Below are 17,065 nucleotides of genomic sequence, written 5' to 3' on the forward strand. Positions count from 1 at the left end.
CTCAAACTGTGAGGCGCCCCCTAATTGTTAGTGAGGCCCAGCTGGAGACTTGACTTGCGTTATTAGTATATAGAGCTTAGGAGATGGGTAAAAGGTAGCCCTAGCATTATTTTCAGCTTTCACCACAGACAGTAAGGCCCCGGCATCCTCTTGGTCAGTCTGGTGAGGCCCAGGCATTGCCTTGGTCTGTTGGGTGAGGCTCCAGTAGAAATAGTTTGAGAAGCGCTGGTATATACTACCTGCAGTTTTACTGCTTTTTATCTCCCTCTCACATTCACCATAGTCAGGTCAGTACCTGTAACCACCACAGGTGTCACTGCTGAGCTCGTTCATATACATGTGATTCTGGCTCATATAGCTTGGTAAGTCACTGATCAGCTCCCTCATACATTCACTATGGGTCAGTACCTGTAACCACCACAGGTGTCACTGCTGAGCTCTGTCTTATACATGTGATTGATCATATGACTCTCCTGGTGTAGTTCATAGCTCACTGAGTAAACTAGTAGTCCTGATTGGTTCTCCTGTAGCTCAGTAGGTCACAGTTCACATGATCCATCACCTATGAGGCTCTTCAGGACACTGAGCTGTAAGCTGCAGCCATATTGGAGCCTGTAGTGTACTTCTCTATCCTCTACCAGGTACTTCATCTTATTACAAGCTTTTATCAATGTTTTTTTTAACATTTTGCCACATATAGAGGAGCTTGAAAAACATGTCACAGCCAGAGCAGGGAATACTCTGGAAAACTATCACTGAGATAAAACATTAAAATCATTTGTGTATTAAATTGTATGCCATTCCGCAGATGCCGTCCTGGTCCTCAGCATGCAGTGGGTGAGGAAGTGTGGTAAGAATTTACGACTCCAATTGCCCTCGGCTAAATTTGCTCCCCGGTTTGTAGGTCCTTTCCCCATCGCTGAAATGATCAATCCTGTGTCTTTTACACTACAGTTACCTCACTCATTAAAAATACATCCTATGTTCTTAGGAAATACACTGCCCCAGCGATTGCTCATCCTCCTCCCCTTCCAGTGGTGGTTCAAGGCGAGTTAGACTACAAAGTCGAAAGAATCCTAGATTCTTAGAGGATTCGCAAGACTATACAGTATCTAGTGCACTGGAGGGGCTACGGCCCATGGGTAACTGCACAAGATCTCCATGTTCCTGATTTAATTTGAAAATTTCATCAGTTACACCTAACCAAGCCCGGAGGACCTCATGAGGTATTTCTGGTTATCTGGCTTCTGACTTTTTGACTTCCTCCTTGGACATGTTTTTGTACTGCACCGCTCAGCTGACTCGGACTTCTGACTTTGCTCCTATTGTGTTGCGCCTGTCTTGTTTTGTTCTGTGTTACACTTTGGTAAGATCAGGGACTGTCCTCCAGTTGTCCATTGCCATTTAGGGCATTTGAGGCAGGTAGATAGGGACAGAGGGGCGGGTGCCAGTGTCAGGGCTCACCTGTCCTTGTGTTTACCTGTCCCTATCCTAACGCATGCATGTTAGGTTTGTTCTCATAAATTCTCATCTATTATTTATGTAGTTCAAGATTTTGTTAAAAGAAAAAAATTAAAATAAGACAGAAAGCAATATGTAATCCCTGATCTACATGGTTAAAAAGAGGGCAGTGACATGAAGGCGAGCTCTTCCTCATTCGTCATCTATAACTGCTGGATGGGTGTGCACACACCTCACTCTCGTAGACTGTGATATCTTCACTTCTATTCCTCACACGATGGAGGCTGCTGATCTGACTGAGGAGCTGACCTGTCCTATGTGTGAGAAAATCTACACTGACCCGGTATCACTGCAGTGTGGAGACACCTTCTGCCGGCCGTGTATAGATCATGTGCTGGATATCCATGCGGTTTTTGGAGTACATGACTGTCCAGTATGTGAAAGGAGAATAAATGAGCGTCCTCTACTGCCGAGCAGCACAGAAATGCTTCAGAAGTTACAAACCTATCGAGCCGCCCAGGCACGTACTGAAGAGGAGGAAGAAGAGGAAAAGGTATATTGTCTATACTGTGAGGAGTCTCGAGTACTTGCTGTGAAGACGTGTGTGCAGTGTGAGACCCCTCTGTGTGACCAACACCTGGAAGCCCACAACAAGGAGCTGACGCACATCCTGATCCCGCCAACTGCAATTGCATCACTTGCATACAGAAAGTGCAGCAAACACGGTAATGTTCTACAGTACTACTGCTCCCAGGATGCTGCCTGTATCTGCGAGTCCTGCGGCCTGACAGGAAGTCACCAGGGACATCAGATTATAGCGTTGAGCAATGCCTTTGATGATGAGAAAAATAAGTTACATGACTTTCTATGTAAACTAAAACTGAGAGAAGAAAAGATTGATAGAAGAATAGAGAGCATGGCGGAAGTGACAAGGGAAGCGAGGGAGAAAACAGCGACGTTAACCGGTAAAATAAACGCCATATTTAAGGAGATAAAAAAACACTTAAATCACGTGCAAAAAACAATAAAGGAAGTTCTATATAATGAGCTGCAGAATATCTCGAAACTAACGAAAAGCTTACACAAGCAGAAGAAGAAGCTGTGCAGCAAAATGGAGGATGTGGAGGAGCTGTGTGACATCACCGATCCGGTCTCACTCTTGCAGCAAGTAGGACGGAGTAAGGATCTTCTCCAAGATGACCCAGATGGGGAGACAGAGACAAACGGTGATCCAGTCTCTTCTATGGATGATCTGCTGGAGAATATCATTGCAGCTTCTTTTCTCAGCTGTGTCTCTCGACTTTCGAAGGAATTCTATAAACTATATGGCTCAAATGAATCGTAGGATGTGACTGAGATATAAAATGTATAGAATCTGGATCCAAACACGTTTTCTGATGTGTCATGTCTTTCATCCCTGATCCAGAGGTAGGCAAAGACTCAGGCGGAGGCATTTGTCTCCATATTAATATAAGATAATAAGAATAAATCCCAGGACCCTCCTGAACTTGTTCAATGAAAAACAACCATATTGACATCATGTGGCAGAGAGTTCCATAGTCTCACTGCTCTTACAGTAAAGAATATAGAGTTCCATAGTCTCACTCCTCTTACAGTAAAGAATATAGAGAGTTCCATAGTCTCACTCCTCTTACAGTAAAGAATATAGAGAGTTCCATAGTCTCACTCCTCTTACAGTAAAGAATATAGAGAGTTCCATAGTCTCACTGCTCTTACAGTAAAGAATATATAGAGTCCCATAGTCTCACTTCTCTTACAGTAAAGAATATAGAGTTCCATAGTCTCACTCCTCTTACAGTAAAGAATATAGAGTTCCATAGTCTCACTGCTCTTACAGTAAAGAATATAGAGAGTTCCATAGTCTCACTGCTCTTACAGTAAAGAATCTGCGTCTGTGCTGATGGCGAAACCTTCCTTCCTCTAGACACAGCATAGAGGATGCCCCCTTGTCATGGTTACAGGCCTGGGTGTAAGGAGATCACCCAAATATCGCTGTACTGTCCATTCATATATTTGTACATTGGGATCAGATCGTACCTCAAATGTCTCCTTTTTTTCCCAAACAAAATAACCCAAAAATCTGATAACCTGTCCTGGTCCTGTGAACCTCCCATTGTCTTGGTCACCTTCCTCTGTATCGACACCAGGTCAGCCATGTCCTCCTTATATACCGGTGCCCATAGCTTACAGTCTTATAGGAAGTTGTTGCCCACAGCAACCAATTACAGTTCTGCTTTCAGTTCTCATATTGCTCTGGTAAAGTGAAAGCTGAGCTGTGATTGGTTGCTATGGGCAACAGGGAGAATCTTACTATAAGGCTCCGTGCACACGGAGCAAAACTGGTGGAATTCCACAGCAAAATTCTGCCAGCCTCCGTGTCATAATGAGAGTCTATGGGAGGCTCGCGTGCCTCCTCTCTCCACGCTAAAGAATGAACATGTGCAGTCCCACCACCGGTGTTTTTGTCTCTCTTGTGCACCTGTCCAAAAGCCTTTTATTTCAGGTTAAAAGTGGCGATGAGGTATTCTACAGTTTCGCCACTAGGTGTCAGTATTTTATATGCCTATGTGTTGCACATCTGAAGTCAGTATTCGGTTAATGTCTATTGTATACCATGTGTTTGTTATTAACTAGAGATGAGCGAACCGGGTTCGGGTTCGAGTCGATCCGAACCTGAGCATTCGGCATTTAATTAGCTGGGGCTGCTGAACTTGGATAAAGCACTAAGGTTGTCTGGAAAACATGGATACAGCCAATGACTATATCCATGTTTTCCACATAGCCTTAGGGCTTTATCCAAGTTCAGCAGCCACCGCTAATCACATGCCGAAAGTTCGGGTTCGGATCGACTCAAGCATGCTCCAGGTTCTCTCATCTCTATTATTAACCAATAGGAGGTGCTTTCTATTTCTAACCTATCTCTTTTCTCTTTTGCACACACTCATCCCCTCCACTCACAGTTAGGCATGCAGAGGCCCCTGTAGGAGTTACATGGTGCAGGAAGTGCACAGTTAGTTTTTACCAGATTCTCACAGAGGGAGCTGATCCTGCAGCAGCTAAGTAAGGGCCTGGCTGATGCCAGGACCCCTGTTAGGGACAAGCAAAGTCAGTTAAGTCTAGTCTAGACACCAGAGTGTATAGATGCAGCAAAAGACAACCAGTTCTTTTAATACTACCACTTTATCTACTATGCAATGCTAAGCATTTTAGAGGGAGAGGTCATCAAGAACACCCTTACCCACGCCGAGAACACCCTAACAGGATGGGTAGCTCGACACTGTAGGGCAGAAGGTGGTCAGACAAAAGTCTAAACACAACTATAAGTAAACTATTGACTACAAAGTATATCGTCAAGTTCCAGCAGAGTACACAGCTACATTGGGTTGGGGCTCCTCTGACAGACTCCTCTTCTCTACTCCTTAAGCAGCGCTACAACTACCTCTCCTCTACTCTCAAGCACCTCCTCAAGCACAAGGTCAAGCACTAAGAATCTGTGTGAAGAAGTTGCCACTCAGGATTACCGTGACAAGAGCCAAAGGGACTCGCAACAACTTGGCAGGTCACCGACCATTTGGGGGACACTACCGGCCACATACAAAACAGGTACCAAGATCACACCTGTGTGCTGGACTAGCACTGGTGTCACGACAATCACCATCACTGGCCGAGTACCACATTTGCATCTGACAGCTAAATATTGCCTGATCTGTGTTTCGGCATTTTTGAGAGCACAATCTCTCGTTGATATAGGTGGTTGTGCTGTATAAGAACTTAACACACCTTGATCTATTATCTGAACAATCTTTCTGTGAGCAAACCTCTGCTTGGATGGGATTTTTAGGAACACACCTGTGCTTTAAGGGTATGTGCACACTGAGGAAAACATGCGGAGGACTTGTGGTGGTTTATGCCGCTCGTCCCCTGTGCTCCCATTCAGTCTTTGGGCGGATGGCGCAATCTGCCTGACCATAGAATGGAGTCTATGACACAGACGGAGAGTGAAGCCGGAGTGCGTGGGGACGAGCGGCGGAATCTGCCGCAAGTCTTCCACGTGTTTTCCTCAGTGTGCACATTCCTATTTGGAGTGGAATTTGGCACATTGAAGTCCTAGTGAGCACACACATACACGGGGTAAGCCTGTGACCCCTGGGGCGCTCCTAGGATAATATGCTTGGTGGATGGCAATACAAGACCCGTGGTGTTTCGTGTAAAATAGGCAGCCAGACAAGTAAGAGTGTTTCTTTACTATGGCAGTAGTTTTCAATGCACAGCTCCAGTGGGATCACACTGCGTTTTTTGCTTCGTATTTAACAGATCTGTTTGAAAATGTTTGTTTTAACGTACTTAAAAATGTGGTCAACCACGTTATGTGTATTCTAAGGAAAAAAAGTGTTGGATTTGTTGTTTTTTTATAATGTAAGTAAATGAAAAGTGGATCCCAACAGATGGCACACACCTATAGCCGTTCTTACTATCTGGTTTTGCCTCCTTTTATGTTAAACGGACAGCCAAAACCTAGTGTGAACCCAGCCTGACAAATAGTGAGGAGGGATCCATTGTTAGGTGTTAGCAGGCCTATAATAATACCTGTATATTACATGGGGGTGACACAGTCCTAGTATACCAAGGAAATCTCTATGGGTTGGTCTCTGTCGGTGACTGTAGTAAAGTTAGTGTACTCCCGGATGATGAGCAGCAATGTCCTATGGCAGGACGCAGTCTAGACATGATATATTAGCTACAAAGCTGTCGTCTTGGCCAAAGGCCTACATGAGACAAGCAGAGATGTCCTCATGAAAGCGGCTCCTCTCTGTCTAGAACACAGGTGTCAAACTGAGGCCCTCCAGCTGTTGCAAAACTACAATTCCCATCATGCACTGTGTATATGTATGAAGCTAAAGTTTTGGCTGTCCAGGCATGATGGGAATTGTAGTTTTGCAACAGCTAAAGGGCCTCAGTTTGACAGCTCTGGTCTAGAGGCAAAAGACATGGATGACTCCTTCTTTAAGATGAAGTGAGGACTGGAGAAGTTGCCTTGGCGGGATATCTCCATATACTTCCAGGCAGGCTTTAGGCCTACTTATGTGGGGAGCAGCACTAGATACATGTGTACAGCCCGGCAGCTCTGCTCAGTATAAGTGCGGGCAGATACACTGGGCGCATAGCTCAGACTGACAGATTTATCTGACTGATTTTTGAAGCCAAAGCCAGGAACAAACTATAAACAGAGAACAGGTCATAATGGAAAGACTGGGATTTCTGCTCTTTTTAAACCCATTCCTGGTTTTGGCTTCATAAATCTGTCAGATAACCTGTCTGTGTAAAGGCGCCCTTACTCCTTACTGAATGGCAGCTGTCTGCTAAGAGAGAGGCAGGGACTGGGAGACTCCAACCACTGGTTCTTCTAGTAAATTCTGCCATTGAAATGAATAGGATCATTGCAGCCTATGGGGCCTTAATTCACAAGTACTGCAGAGTGGATAAACACATAGCATAGTGTAATCAGATGTGGGAAGGGTTGTATGACATCATGGCGTTGCTGCAACCGTCCGAAAACTTAACCCTTTAAGGACTTGAATTTAGACACTATAAGAAACATCACAACAAGAGTAGTCATGATTCCTTTAGCTTGGTTTTCCTTTCTAACCAGATTCTTGACGAGTGGCAAGTTATGGCTTCTCAGAGATCGCAGGATCTCATCCTTGTCCTTATTTCCCCAGGAATTAACAAAACCCAAGAGCTGCCGCATCTGCTCCTGGGCGGTCGTCCTGCTCCGCACGGTGTCATAGGCCTCAGCTGTCAGCAGTCTGTACTGATAGAGGTCGTCCAGGAGCGGGGCCACCAGCGGGATCCCTCCTATCAGAGCAACACGATGTCTGTCCACAAAGTGATCCTTACTGAGGAGCCCGAGCACCTGCCCTATGGTCAGATCACAAGGCTTCTTATCTGTAATTACACAACACAGATAAAGATGGTAGTACAGCTAAATGACGCTCCACTCACTATTATAGAAATGCTATGAACACTGAGACATGATGGGGGAGAGTTATCAAACATGGTGTAAAGTGAAACCAATCAGCAACCAATCAGATTCCACCTTTCATTTTCCAAAGAGTTTGTGAGGAACGAAAGGTGAAATCTGATTGGTTGCTAGGGGCAACTGGGCCAATTCTACTTTACACCAGTTTGATAAATATATAATATAATATCAGTGTGATCGGACAGAGGAGATTACCTGAGATGGACGGACGTTGTGATCTTCCACTCATAGCAGATCTGGTTGTAACCCCCCTGAGTTTATCGAGATCTTCTAACAAAGAGAACAACAATGGAAAGTTACATATGTGATATAACACTGACTATAACAATAGGACAAGTATTCAGAAGGAACGGAATGTTCTGCTTTCAAAAATGTATACTGTGTAATAAAACTAAAATGGGATATAACAGGAAATATTGGCTTGGAAGGGAAAAATCATTGGCATAGCTATAGGGGTCACAAAGGTCGCAGCTGTGATCAGGCCCATAAATAAGGGGGGTCCCCTCCAGTTCAGCTCCAGTGCTCAGCAGTATATGGAAGTCTGTGTGGCAGCACTGACAGGAGCAGAGGAGTCCCACAGGTCAGAGGTCAGAGAAGTACTACCACTACTATGCTTCCAGTGTAGTAGTGGAGCTGACTGAAAAAATTAGGCGGCCTCTAGGATCTTATATACTTTTATCATTGGGTTAATTAGTTATTTAGTTAGTTAAAGGGGTACTCTTTATCTTTCAAATCAACTGGTTTCAGAAAATAATATAGACGTGGTGTGTTCTTTCCAGTCTGACATAGTGCTCTCTGCTGCCACCTCTGTCCATGTCAGGAACTGTCCAGAGCAGGAGAGGTGTTCTATGGGGATTTGCTGCTGCTCTGGACAGTTCCTGACATGGACAGAGGTGGCAGCAGAGAGCACTGTGTCAAAGAGTACACCACTTTCTGCAGGACATATAGCAGCTGATAAGTAGTGGAAGACTGGAGTAAATTGCAAATCTGTATAACTTTCTGAAACCAGTTGATTTCAAATAATTTTTTTTGCCAGAGTTCCCCTTTAAATATTAAGGAAACATGAAAAAAAACTTCATTTCTATTTAAGATTATAATACTCTATAACATATAATATCCTATTGCTCCAGTATCAGTAATAAATAATATATCGGTCCATCAGTAACATACAAGCAGCCGCTCTCTCCTGCTCTGTAACCTCTCACCTCTTCTTAGAGAGCGTGACCAGACGATGTTCCCATTGCTTCTCTCTGCTATACTCAGCTGGATCTCCTCACCGATGTCCCGTACAGCAATCTCAGTGTAAGGATAAAGCTGCGAGGGACAAAGGAGTCTGAAACGTACAACCTAAAAATCAGTAAAAGGAGATCAGTGATAGGAGATCAGTGATAGGAGATCAGTGATAGAAGATCAGTGATGGGAGATCAGTGATGGGAGATCAGTGATAGAAGATCAGTGATGGGAGATCAGTGATAGGAGATCAGTTATGGGAGATCAGTAATAGGAGATCAGTGATAGGAGATCAGTTATGGGAGATCAGTGATAGGAGATCAGTTATGGGAGATCAGTGATAGGAGATCAGTAATAGGAGATCAGTGATAGGAGATCAGTTATGGGAGATCAGTAATAGGAGATCAGTAATAGGAGATCAGTGATAGGAGATCAGTGATAGGAGATCAGTTATGGGAGATCAGTTATGGGAGATCAGTTATGGGAGATCAGTGATAGGAGATCAGTTATGGGAGATCAGTGACAGGAGATCAGTTATGGGAGATCAGTGATAGATCAGTTATGGGAGATCAGTGAGGGGACTGGACGTTTAAAGGATATCTCTGGTTGGAGACGTCCCTCCTCATAGCCCCCTCTCCTGAACAGTTCACTTCCCGGTGGCCATAAGATACGGCTGGACATCCCCTGTAAGTGTCCTCTGCGTTACCTGTCCACCACATGAGTGTTGGAAGAGAGAGAATATTGGAGGCAATGGAGGGTGCTACATATAGGAATAATAGGAATCTTGAATCTATAGACTGTATTGGTCTCATGTACATTAACACCCCTTAGGGACACTGCCAGACCTGTTGGATCTGAACATCCCGTACGCAGTGCCCCAGTATAGACCCTGCTGTCGGAGGGTTCTCTGGTTGTAGTATTAGTACAGTTGCAGTATATCTGCCTTACCTCAGGTTCTATCACCGCTCCACGTGGGCCCTGTACCATGTAGTCCTTATATGCAGACACAGGATTCATCTGGGGAGGTTTACAGATGTAGTGAAAGTCATTCCCGATCTCCTTGTTAATGGCCTGGAGATTATAAGAGTGGGAAGACAGAGAAGATTATACTGGGGACACTTAAAGTAACATATCACCGGGCACTATGGGAATGATCAGTAACATATCACAGGGTACTATGGGAATGATCAGTAACATATCACAGGGCACTATGGGAATGATCAGTAACATATCACAGGGTACTATGGGAATGATCAGTAACATATCACAGGGCACTATGGGAATGATCAGTAACATATCACAGGGTACTATGGGAATGATCAGTAACATATCACAGAGTACTATGGGAATGATCAGTAACATATCACAGGGTACTATGGGAATGATCAGTAACATATCACAGGGCACTATGGGAATGATCAGTAACATATCACAGGGTACTATGGGAATGATCAGTAACATATCACAGAGTACTATGGGAATGATCAGTAACATATCACAGGGTACTATGGGAATGATCAGTAACATATCACAGGGCACTATGGGAATGATCAGTAACATATCACAGGGTACTATGGGAATGATCAGTAACATATCACAGCATGGTCCAGGGAATGATCAGTAGCAGGGTCCTCTCTCCCTATGTAAGCCCTCGGGGGCAGGGTCCTCTCTCTCCCTATGTAAGCCCTCGGGGGCAGTGTCCTCTCTCCCTATGTAAGCCCTCGGGGGCAGGGTCCTCTCTCCCTATGTAAGCCCTCGTGGGCAGGGTCCTCTCTCCTTATGTAAGCCCTCGGGGGCAGGGTCCTCTCTCCCTATGTAAGCCCTCGCGGGCAGGGTCCTCTCTCCCTATGTAAGCCCTCGTGGGCAGGGTCCTCTCTTCCTATGTAACCCCTCAGGGGCAGGGCCCTCTCTCCCTATGTAAGTTCTCAGGGGCAGGGCCCTCTCTCCCTATGTAAGTTCTCAGGGGCAGGGCCCTCTCTCCCTATGTAAGCTCTCGGGGGCAGGGTCCTCTCTCTCTATGTAAGCCCTGGCGGGCAGGGTCCTCTCTCCCTATATAAACTCTCGGGGGCAGGGTCCTCTCTCCCTATATAAGCTCTCGGGGGCAGGGTCCTCTCTCCCTATTTAAGTCCTCAGGGGCAGGGTCCTCTCTCTCCCTATGTAAGCCCTTGGAGGCAGGGTCCTCTCTCCCTATGGAAGCCCTTGGGGGCAGGGTCTTCTCTGGGTACCAGTCTGACATTTATTTTATTCATGTAATTTTCCTGATTTGTATATTCTATTCTTTATGTTAACCCTTTATCATCTGTACAGCGATCTGACAATAATATAATAGAATGGACTTACGCTTTTTAATCTCGGTTCATTATCAATCATGACATAGAGGCGAAAGCTGTAGGTTGTATCTACTTTGCAGTAAATCAGCGCGACCCCATGAAACGTGAATGGACGTGTTATTAATGTCAGGAGCTTCTCCACAAGAGCCCCCAGGCAGGAAAACGAGGGATTCTCCAGCACCGCGTAACAGGGGTCAAGTCTTGTCGGTGACTCCAGGGTCATCTTATTGTCCTTGAAATGGACGCATTTAATATAAGATTTATATTGTTTATAACCTGCAAAACACAGAGATATAGTCAGTGATGTGTACGGAACAATAGGCTGTGCTGTACGGGCCCCATGTCATCAACTACTGGTTACATTTAGTGTTTCCTTTTGAAGTCTTGTACCATCTTTGCAGGACCCTTACTCAAAATGAATATGAAAGCATAAAATAATAAAAAAATATGAAAGCATTGCTTACCTGTCTGCCCCAATTCTAATCTATGACTCCCCGACTGAGCAGTTTCTCACTACTACAATTCCCAAAATGCATTGCTTACCCTCAGCTCTTTATCACAGCCCTCCCACCTTGCCTACTTGCATTACTGGCATTACGTCGGAGCAGGGCTGCTGCAGGACAGTGCATTATACATTGCACCTGCTGTATTTATTCTCTGTCTGCTCCTCCACCTGTGGCATTATCCAGCACAAGGCAGCATGGTATAAACACAAGGTGGGGCTATAGGGTCTGGTCAGAGACATCACTCAGGGGGTGGGGCTACAGCTCAGAGACCAGCCAAGCCTCCTAAGAGAACAGAGGATGAGGTGTCTCAGAAGAGAAGGAGGAGGCAGGAAGCTGAAGACAATACAACACTGGAGAGAACTACACAACTTCCTGTTGGGGGTAAGTCAAGCAAATCACGCTGCAGCTTGTACTATTAGTGATAACTCTATATTAGTGAGTTATATATCTTGGGGTGATAGTTTTATAAAAAATTTAGTTTTCTGATACTGGTATACCCCTTTAAGGGTGGATTTCTTAAGTCTTTAACATCACATTGATTATTATTTCGGAAGACCTGAGCAACTTACATTGTGGAGACAGGTAGTGAGGTAGATACACGGCTGACACGTTATCCGGCCCTTCCTGTATTCTTACATTGAACAGAGGACCCACAGTCTCGTATTGGCTTCTCAGGGTATCGGTCATGTGACTACTCCAGGACTCCACATTGTACTCCAGGACCACCGGCCCCTTCACCACAAACTGTATCCCAGTCTCAGGGCAGATGTGCCGTCCTGCGGATGTTAGGCGTAATCTGGGGGAAGATACAGGAAAGGGTTATATACCAGGCATGTGAGAGAGTTGTTACAGGGAATTGTTCTGTGACCACTATAAGGACTAGAGCCTGTATGACAGAGGTGACAACATATCAGCCAGATGGAGCCCACACGTTACATGTAGTGTTCACTCAGGGAGGAGTTGTCTCCTGTTTCTTCTAATATTCTGGAAAGTGCAAGTAGGGAAGTGACAACTAATTACTTAAATTCAATAGGATTATATAACCCCATTAAAGAAATGTTATTTTTTCTCTCCACATTAATACTCCATTAAAGGGTTTATCCAGCACTACAAAAACATGGCCACTTTCTTCCAGAGACAGTAAGGCTCTTGTCTACAGGTCAGGTGCAGTTTGCAATCAAGCTCAATTCACTTCAATGGTACTGAGTTACAAAGCCCCATCCAAACTGGAGACAAGAGCGGTGCTGTCCCTGGAAGAAAGCTGCCATGTTTTTGTAGCGCTGGATAACCTCTTCATTGACTGGCTGTCATCCCTCTGCCTTAGCGTCCAGTATCATTGAATAGTCATATCCTCCCACATACACTTTATGGCAGATGCAGAACATCTTCTATTACCTGTATACTTTAGTATTGGCTGATGTCACATTTCCGAAAGATGCAGAATCTAGAGCCTAAACCAACAAACAAAAGATTAGTAGTTAGAAGCCTCTGACTTCCCTGCCCTAGTCCTGCATCTAGATGCTCAGCCAAGGCAGAGTAGCTGTTGTTGCCGCCATCCACCACCGGCCCTACCACTCCCCCGCTTGTGTGTCCATGTGCTTCTTTATTGGATCTGCGTGATGATCCTTTTATTGAGGGTAAAGGGATATCCTGACATCAGAAAACTGTATTTAAATAAAGCTGTCACCCCAAAACATATAACTTACCCATATAATGTTATCACTTCTGGCTCCATTGTGGTTTTATGTGATTTACCCCTTACAGGAAATAGAAGAACTACACAATGTGTATTGTCTCCATCTCCTGACTCCTCCCTCTCTCCATAGACAATGCATTATCCTCTGATGTCACAGGAGGCGTGGCTGAATCTTGTTTCTGAGCTGTAGCCCCACCCCCTAAATAATGTAATGCAGCCCATCCCTACCATAGATCCTGCAGACACCACAGAAAGTGGGGGCACTGCTAGAACCCAACCCCCTTCTCCTTTCCCAGGTCAGGATCCAATGATGGATGAGAGTGCACCTCCTCACCTTACTGTCCAGCACAGCATCCACCTCCTGCATTGTCCCATCATACAGACAGTTATTGGTGGCCCCTTCTTCTTCTACGTCTTTCAAACTCTTGTACTTCACATCTAAAATACATGAAGTATAAATCATCGCCCCAAGACATATAACTAATATCACTATCACTAGAGATGAGCGACCAGGTTCACAAATTTTTGATGTAAAACTAGCAGACTTGTGAATAGAACCTTAACAACTGTTTAGCTGTTTTCGTGTAATACTTACCTGTCTGTACTCCTCTTGTGTCTCCAGTGTCTTCAGCCTCCTCCAGCCCGCTCAGCCAATTACTGACAGACAGAACAGCATAGCAGGCAGTGATTGGCTGAGCAGGCTGTTACTCCCCAGACAAAAATTTCAGCCTGCTTAGCAAATCATCGTCCGCAGCAACATCCCATCTCAGTCAGTCATTGATTGGATAAGCTGGATGTCATTTTTAATCTCTGGAGCCATCCTGACAGTCAGATATCACTAATAGTACTGGTTTCAGCTGCTTTTGTCTGAATTACGCCTCACAGGAAGTTGTGTAATTCTCTCATTCTCAATGAGTATATGTGGTGTCTCCTGCTTCCTGGCTCCTCCCTCTTTCCCATCATCCTTTGCTGTCTCTGCTTCTTGCCTCTGAGGTCTAGTCCCACCCCCTGAGTGATGTCATCACCTCTGACCAGCCCCCTAAAGCTTACATCACCCTCTCCCTGTAATATACACATATATCTGTTGGAACATTTAGGGAAGAGTGATGTGTGATTACAGCGTGCGGCTGTGTGCTGAACAATGCCACAGGCAGAGGAGCAGACAGAGAATGGTTAGCTGCATTAGTGGAGAAATAGTCTGCTGTGTAGAGCAATATTCTGCAGTAGCTCTAAGCTGGGAACTGGCAGGAGTGCAAGAAGGGAGAAGGCAGGATGGGAGGTGAGGAGAAGCAATGCATTGTGGGGATTGTAGCACTGAGAAACTGTCCAACCAGAAGGTAGTGAGAGGACATAGGTTGAGATGAGAATACCCCTATAATATAAATAAAAATATATCTATTTTAAATAATAATCCTGAATTCATGCCGTTTTCACTCTGGCCACTAAGCCTCATAGTTGTCAAGCACGTCCAGTTCTGAGAAAACTCTTCTCTTTATCATCATAGACCAGATGACAGTGGAAGGGGGCACTGGTGTGTAGATAAGATGGGATCAAACCATTCACAATAGGTCATGGTCACAGCTTATCTGCTTCCCTCCCAGCACAATGACCTCCGCACAGGTCACATAGGGGTCATCGAGTCCACCCCAGACTGTAGTTTCTTACGATCCCTGGCTTGTGTACAGAGCTCGCCGGGCAGCATATGGTTACCTCTGCAGCTGCTCCGCCCAGCATGAAACGCGTCTCTCCACACCTGGTCTGAGGACAGGGCGGGTGCTGGACTTTGGAGTCATGTGTTAAAAGCTCAGACAAGATAGCTGCCCCGTATTCAGATAACAGATATGAGATATATATATATATATATATATATATATATATATATATATTCCCTATAACTAACCCACCATAATGCTGTATGGAGTTCTCTTACCTGTAGGTAGGTTGTCTGTCAGCAGTGCAGAGACACTTCTGAACATGTCGCCTAGGATGAGATCGGGGTCTGCACCCTTGTTACGATGACCCCCTTTACGCATCGCAGCTTCTCCGCACCCCCCGGTATGTTGTAGGGCAGGTAAGGGGTCGGTCATGTGAAGCATCTCCTGAACGTCCGCCATGGTTTGGTTGGAGCAATACTCGGAGACTTCAATCTTCATGATGTAAATCTCTTCTTCCACCTGGCTCTCCTCTCCTTGTCCTATGCTCGGCATCTTCTGGAGACGTTGGATAGTGGTTCTCGTCTCCTTCTGTCTGGGAACCTTGCGGAGATCATATTTAGGTTTCTTCTTTGTTAGTGGTTTGTATAGAGACCTCTCCGGGGGCTTTCTGGGCCCCCCCAGCAGGCCGCAGTCTCCATAGATACCAGCAGAATCCTGGGGGCAGTAATGTTCCTGGGGTTGATTGTGGTTGGGGTATTTCTCAGCCTCCAGCACCAAACACAGAGACACTTGCAGACAAGCCTCGGTGGCGGGTGGCGGAGGGTTAATACTGTAAGTATAGGGCACTAGAGACTTCTTCAGTGGATGTCGGCGCTCCGCCACTTCTTTCCTCAGCTCGGTGTTCCTCTGCAGGGTCGGTCTTTTCCCGCACTGAGGACAGGTATAAAGCTGGTCCTGGTCCTGTGTGTTCGGAGACTCTGTGACACAGAGCGGGCAGAAACTGTGTCCACACGGCAGGGATACGGGGTCGCTGGAAGGGTTCCGGCAGATGCAGCAGGTCACATCTTCTCCCGGCTTAGAAGACGCCATTCTCCGATCAATGCAAATGAAACTGAAAATACTTTTACTCCCTGATGTCAGGTTACAGTTATTTCCTCTTAAAGGTGTATACTTACCCAGGATACAGGATCCACTGCATATGCTATAAGTGTGCCCAAGATCGGGAAGCCGGAAACAGCTGAAAGTACACAACACGTTTCCAGGCCAGACTTGCAGCTTCCTCAGGTGCTTACAACTTATAATACAGCATATATATATACATGATCAAATGATGTCCGTATAAAAGGAGCAGGGGCTTACCAGTGCACTTAGTAGTTTAATCCTCGGTCCGGTAAGGCCGTTTGGAGCACTGCCCCGCCCCCAGACAGCCGATCCACCCCCAACCCCTTCTAAAAATCATCAGGGGAGCGGGGGCAGCTTGATGTTCAAGCATGTTCATATGGGACCGTATTGTCTGAACAGTGCAGCCCGGACACGGACAGTCTCATAAATAAACTACAAAAGTAGCTGAACAATTAAAGGTAGTTCACCCCCCAAAATTATTTCAAATCAACTGGTGTCAGAAAGTTATACAGATTTGTAATTTACTTCTATTAAAAAATCTCTAGTCTTCCAGTACTTAGCAGCTGCTGTATGTCCTGCAGGAAGTGGTGTATTCTCGCCAGTCTGACACAGTGCTCTCTGCTGCCACCTCTGTCCATGCCAGGAACTGCCCAGAGCAGCAGCAAATCCCCATAGAAAACCTCTCCTGCTCTGGACAGTTCCTGACATAGACAGAGGTGGCAGCAGAGAGCACTGTGTCAGACTGGGGAGAATACACCACTTCCTGCAGGACATAAAGCAGCTGATAAGTACTGGAAGTCTGGAGATTTTTATATAGAAGTAAATTACAAATCTCTCGCACTCTTTGGCAACAGTTTATTTGAAAGAATAAAAAATTGGTGAACAACCCCTAAGGAAAAGATTCCTCCGTGAATGTGGAAGTCAAATTAATTCTCACAATTAGTGATGAGCGAATCTACAGTAGGAACGAAGAGAATCGCTTCGTTCCTATCTGTATTCCGCTC

The 17,065-nt window shown here is 45.4% G+C and overlaps 2 protein-coding genes across 4 annotated transcripts; one reads left to right on the forward strand and one right to left on the reverse strand.

Annotated features, from left to right (window-relative positions):
• The first annotated feature begins 1,711 nt into the window (after positions 1 to 1,711).
• Positions 1,712 to 5,896, forward strand: LOC138780800 (E3 ubiquitin-protein ligase TRIM8-like). Its single transcript, XM_069956722.1, has 2 exons — positions 1,712 to 2,889; positions 4,910 to 5,896. The coding sequence occupies exon 1, from the start codon at positions 1,739 to 1,741 to the stop codon at positions 2,804 to 2,806; it is 1,068 nt and encodes a 355-aa protein (XP_069812823.1). The 5' UTR covers positions 1,712 to 1,738; the 3' UTR covers positions 2,807 to 2,889; positions 4,910 to 5,896.
• LOC138780798 (NACHT, LRR and PYD domains-containing protein 1a allele 5-like) lies at positions 5,720 to 16,454 on the reverse strand. Of its 3 annotated transcripts, none has more exons than XM_069956720.1 (10): positions 16,115 to 16,454; positions 15,215 to 16,050; positions 13,619 to 13,722; positions 12,984 to 13,039; positions 12,158 to 12,384; positions 11,093 to 11,358; positions 9,701 to 9,823; positions 8,728 to 8,836; positions 7,718 to 7,792; positions 5,720 to 7,428 (listed from the first exon to the last, which is right to left on the reverse strand). In XM_069956720.1, exons 1-10 carry the CDS (start codon positions 16,135 to 16,137, stop codon positions 7,040 to 7,042), a joined length of 2,208 nt encoding a protein of 735 aa, XP_069812821.1. In that variant the 5' UTR covers positions 16,138 to 16,454; the 3' UTR covers positions 5,720 to 7,039. The 3 variants fall into 3 exon arrangements, with proteins under 3 accessions (XP_069812821.1, XP_069812820.1, XP_069812822.1); XM_069956719.1 differs by having other exon boundaries at positions 8,728 to 8,869; XM_069956721.1 differs by having other exon boundaries at positions 8,728 to 8,869; positions 15,215 to 16,454.
• Positions 16,455 to 17,065: the final 611 nt, after the last annotated feature.

Source organism: Dendropsophus ebraccatus, unplaced genomic scaffold (assembly GCF_027789765.1).
Source record: "Dendropsophus ebraccatus isolate aDenEbr1 unplaced genomic scaffold, aDenEbr1.pat pat_scaffold_852_ctg1, whole genome shotgun sequence".
NCBI classification, from domain to species: Eukaryota; Metazoa; Chordata; class Amphibia; order Anura; family Hylidae; genus Dendropsophus; species Dendropsophus ebraccatus.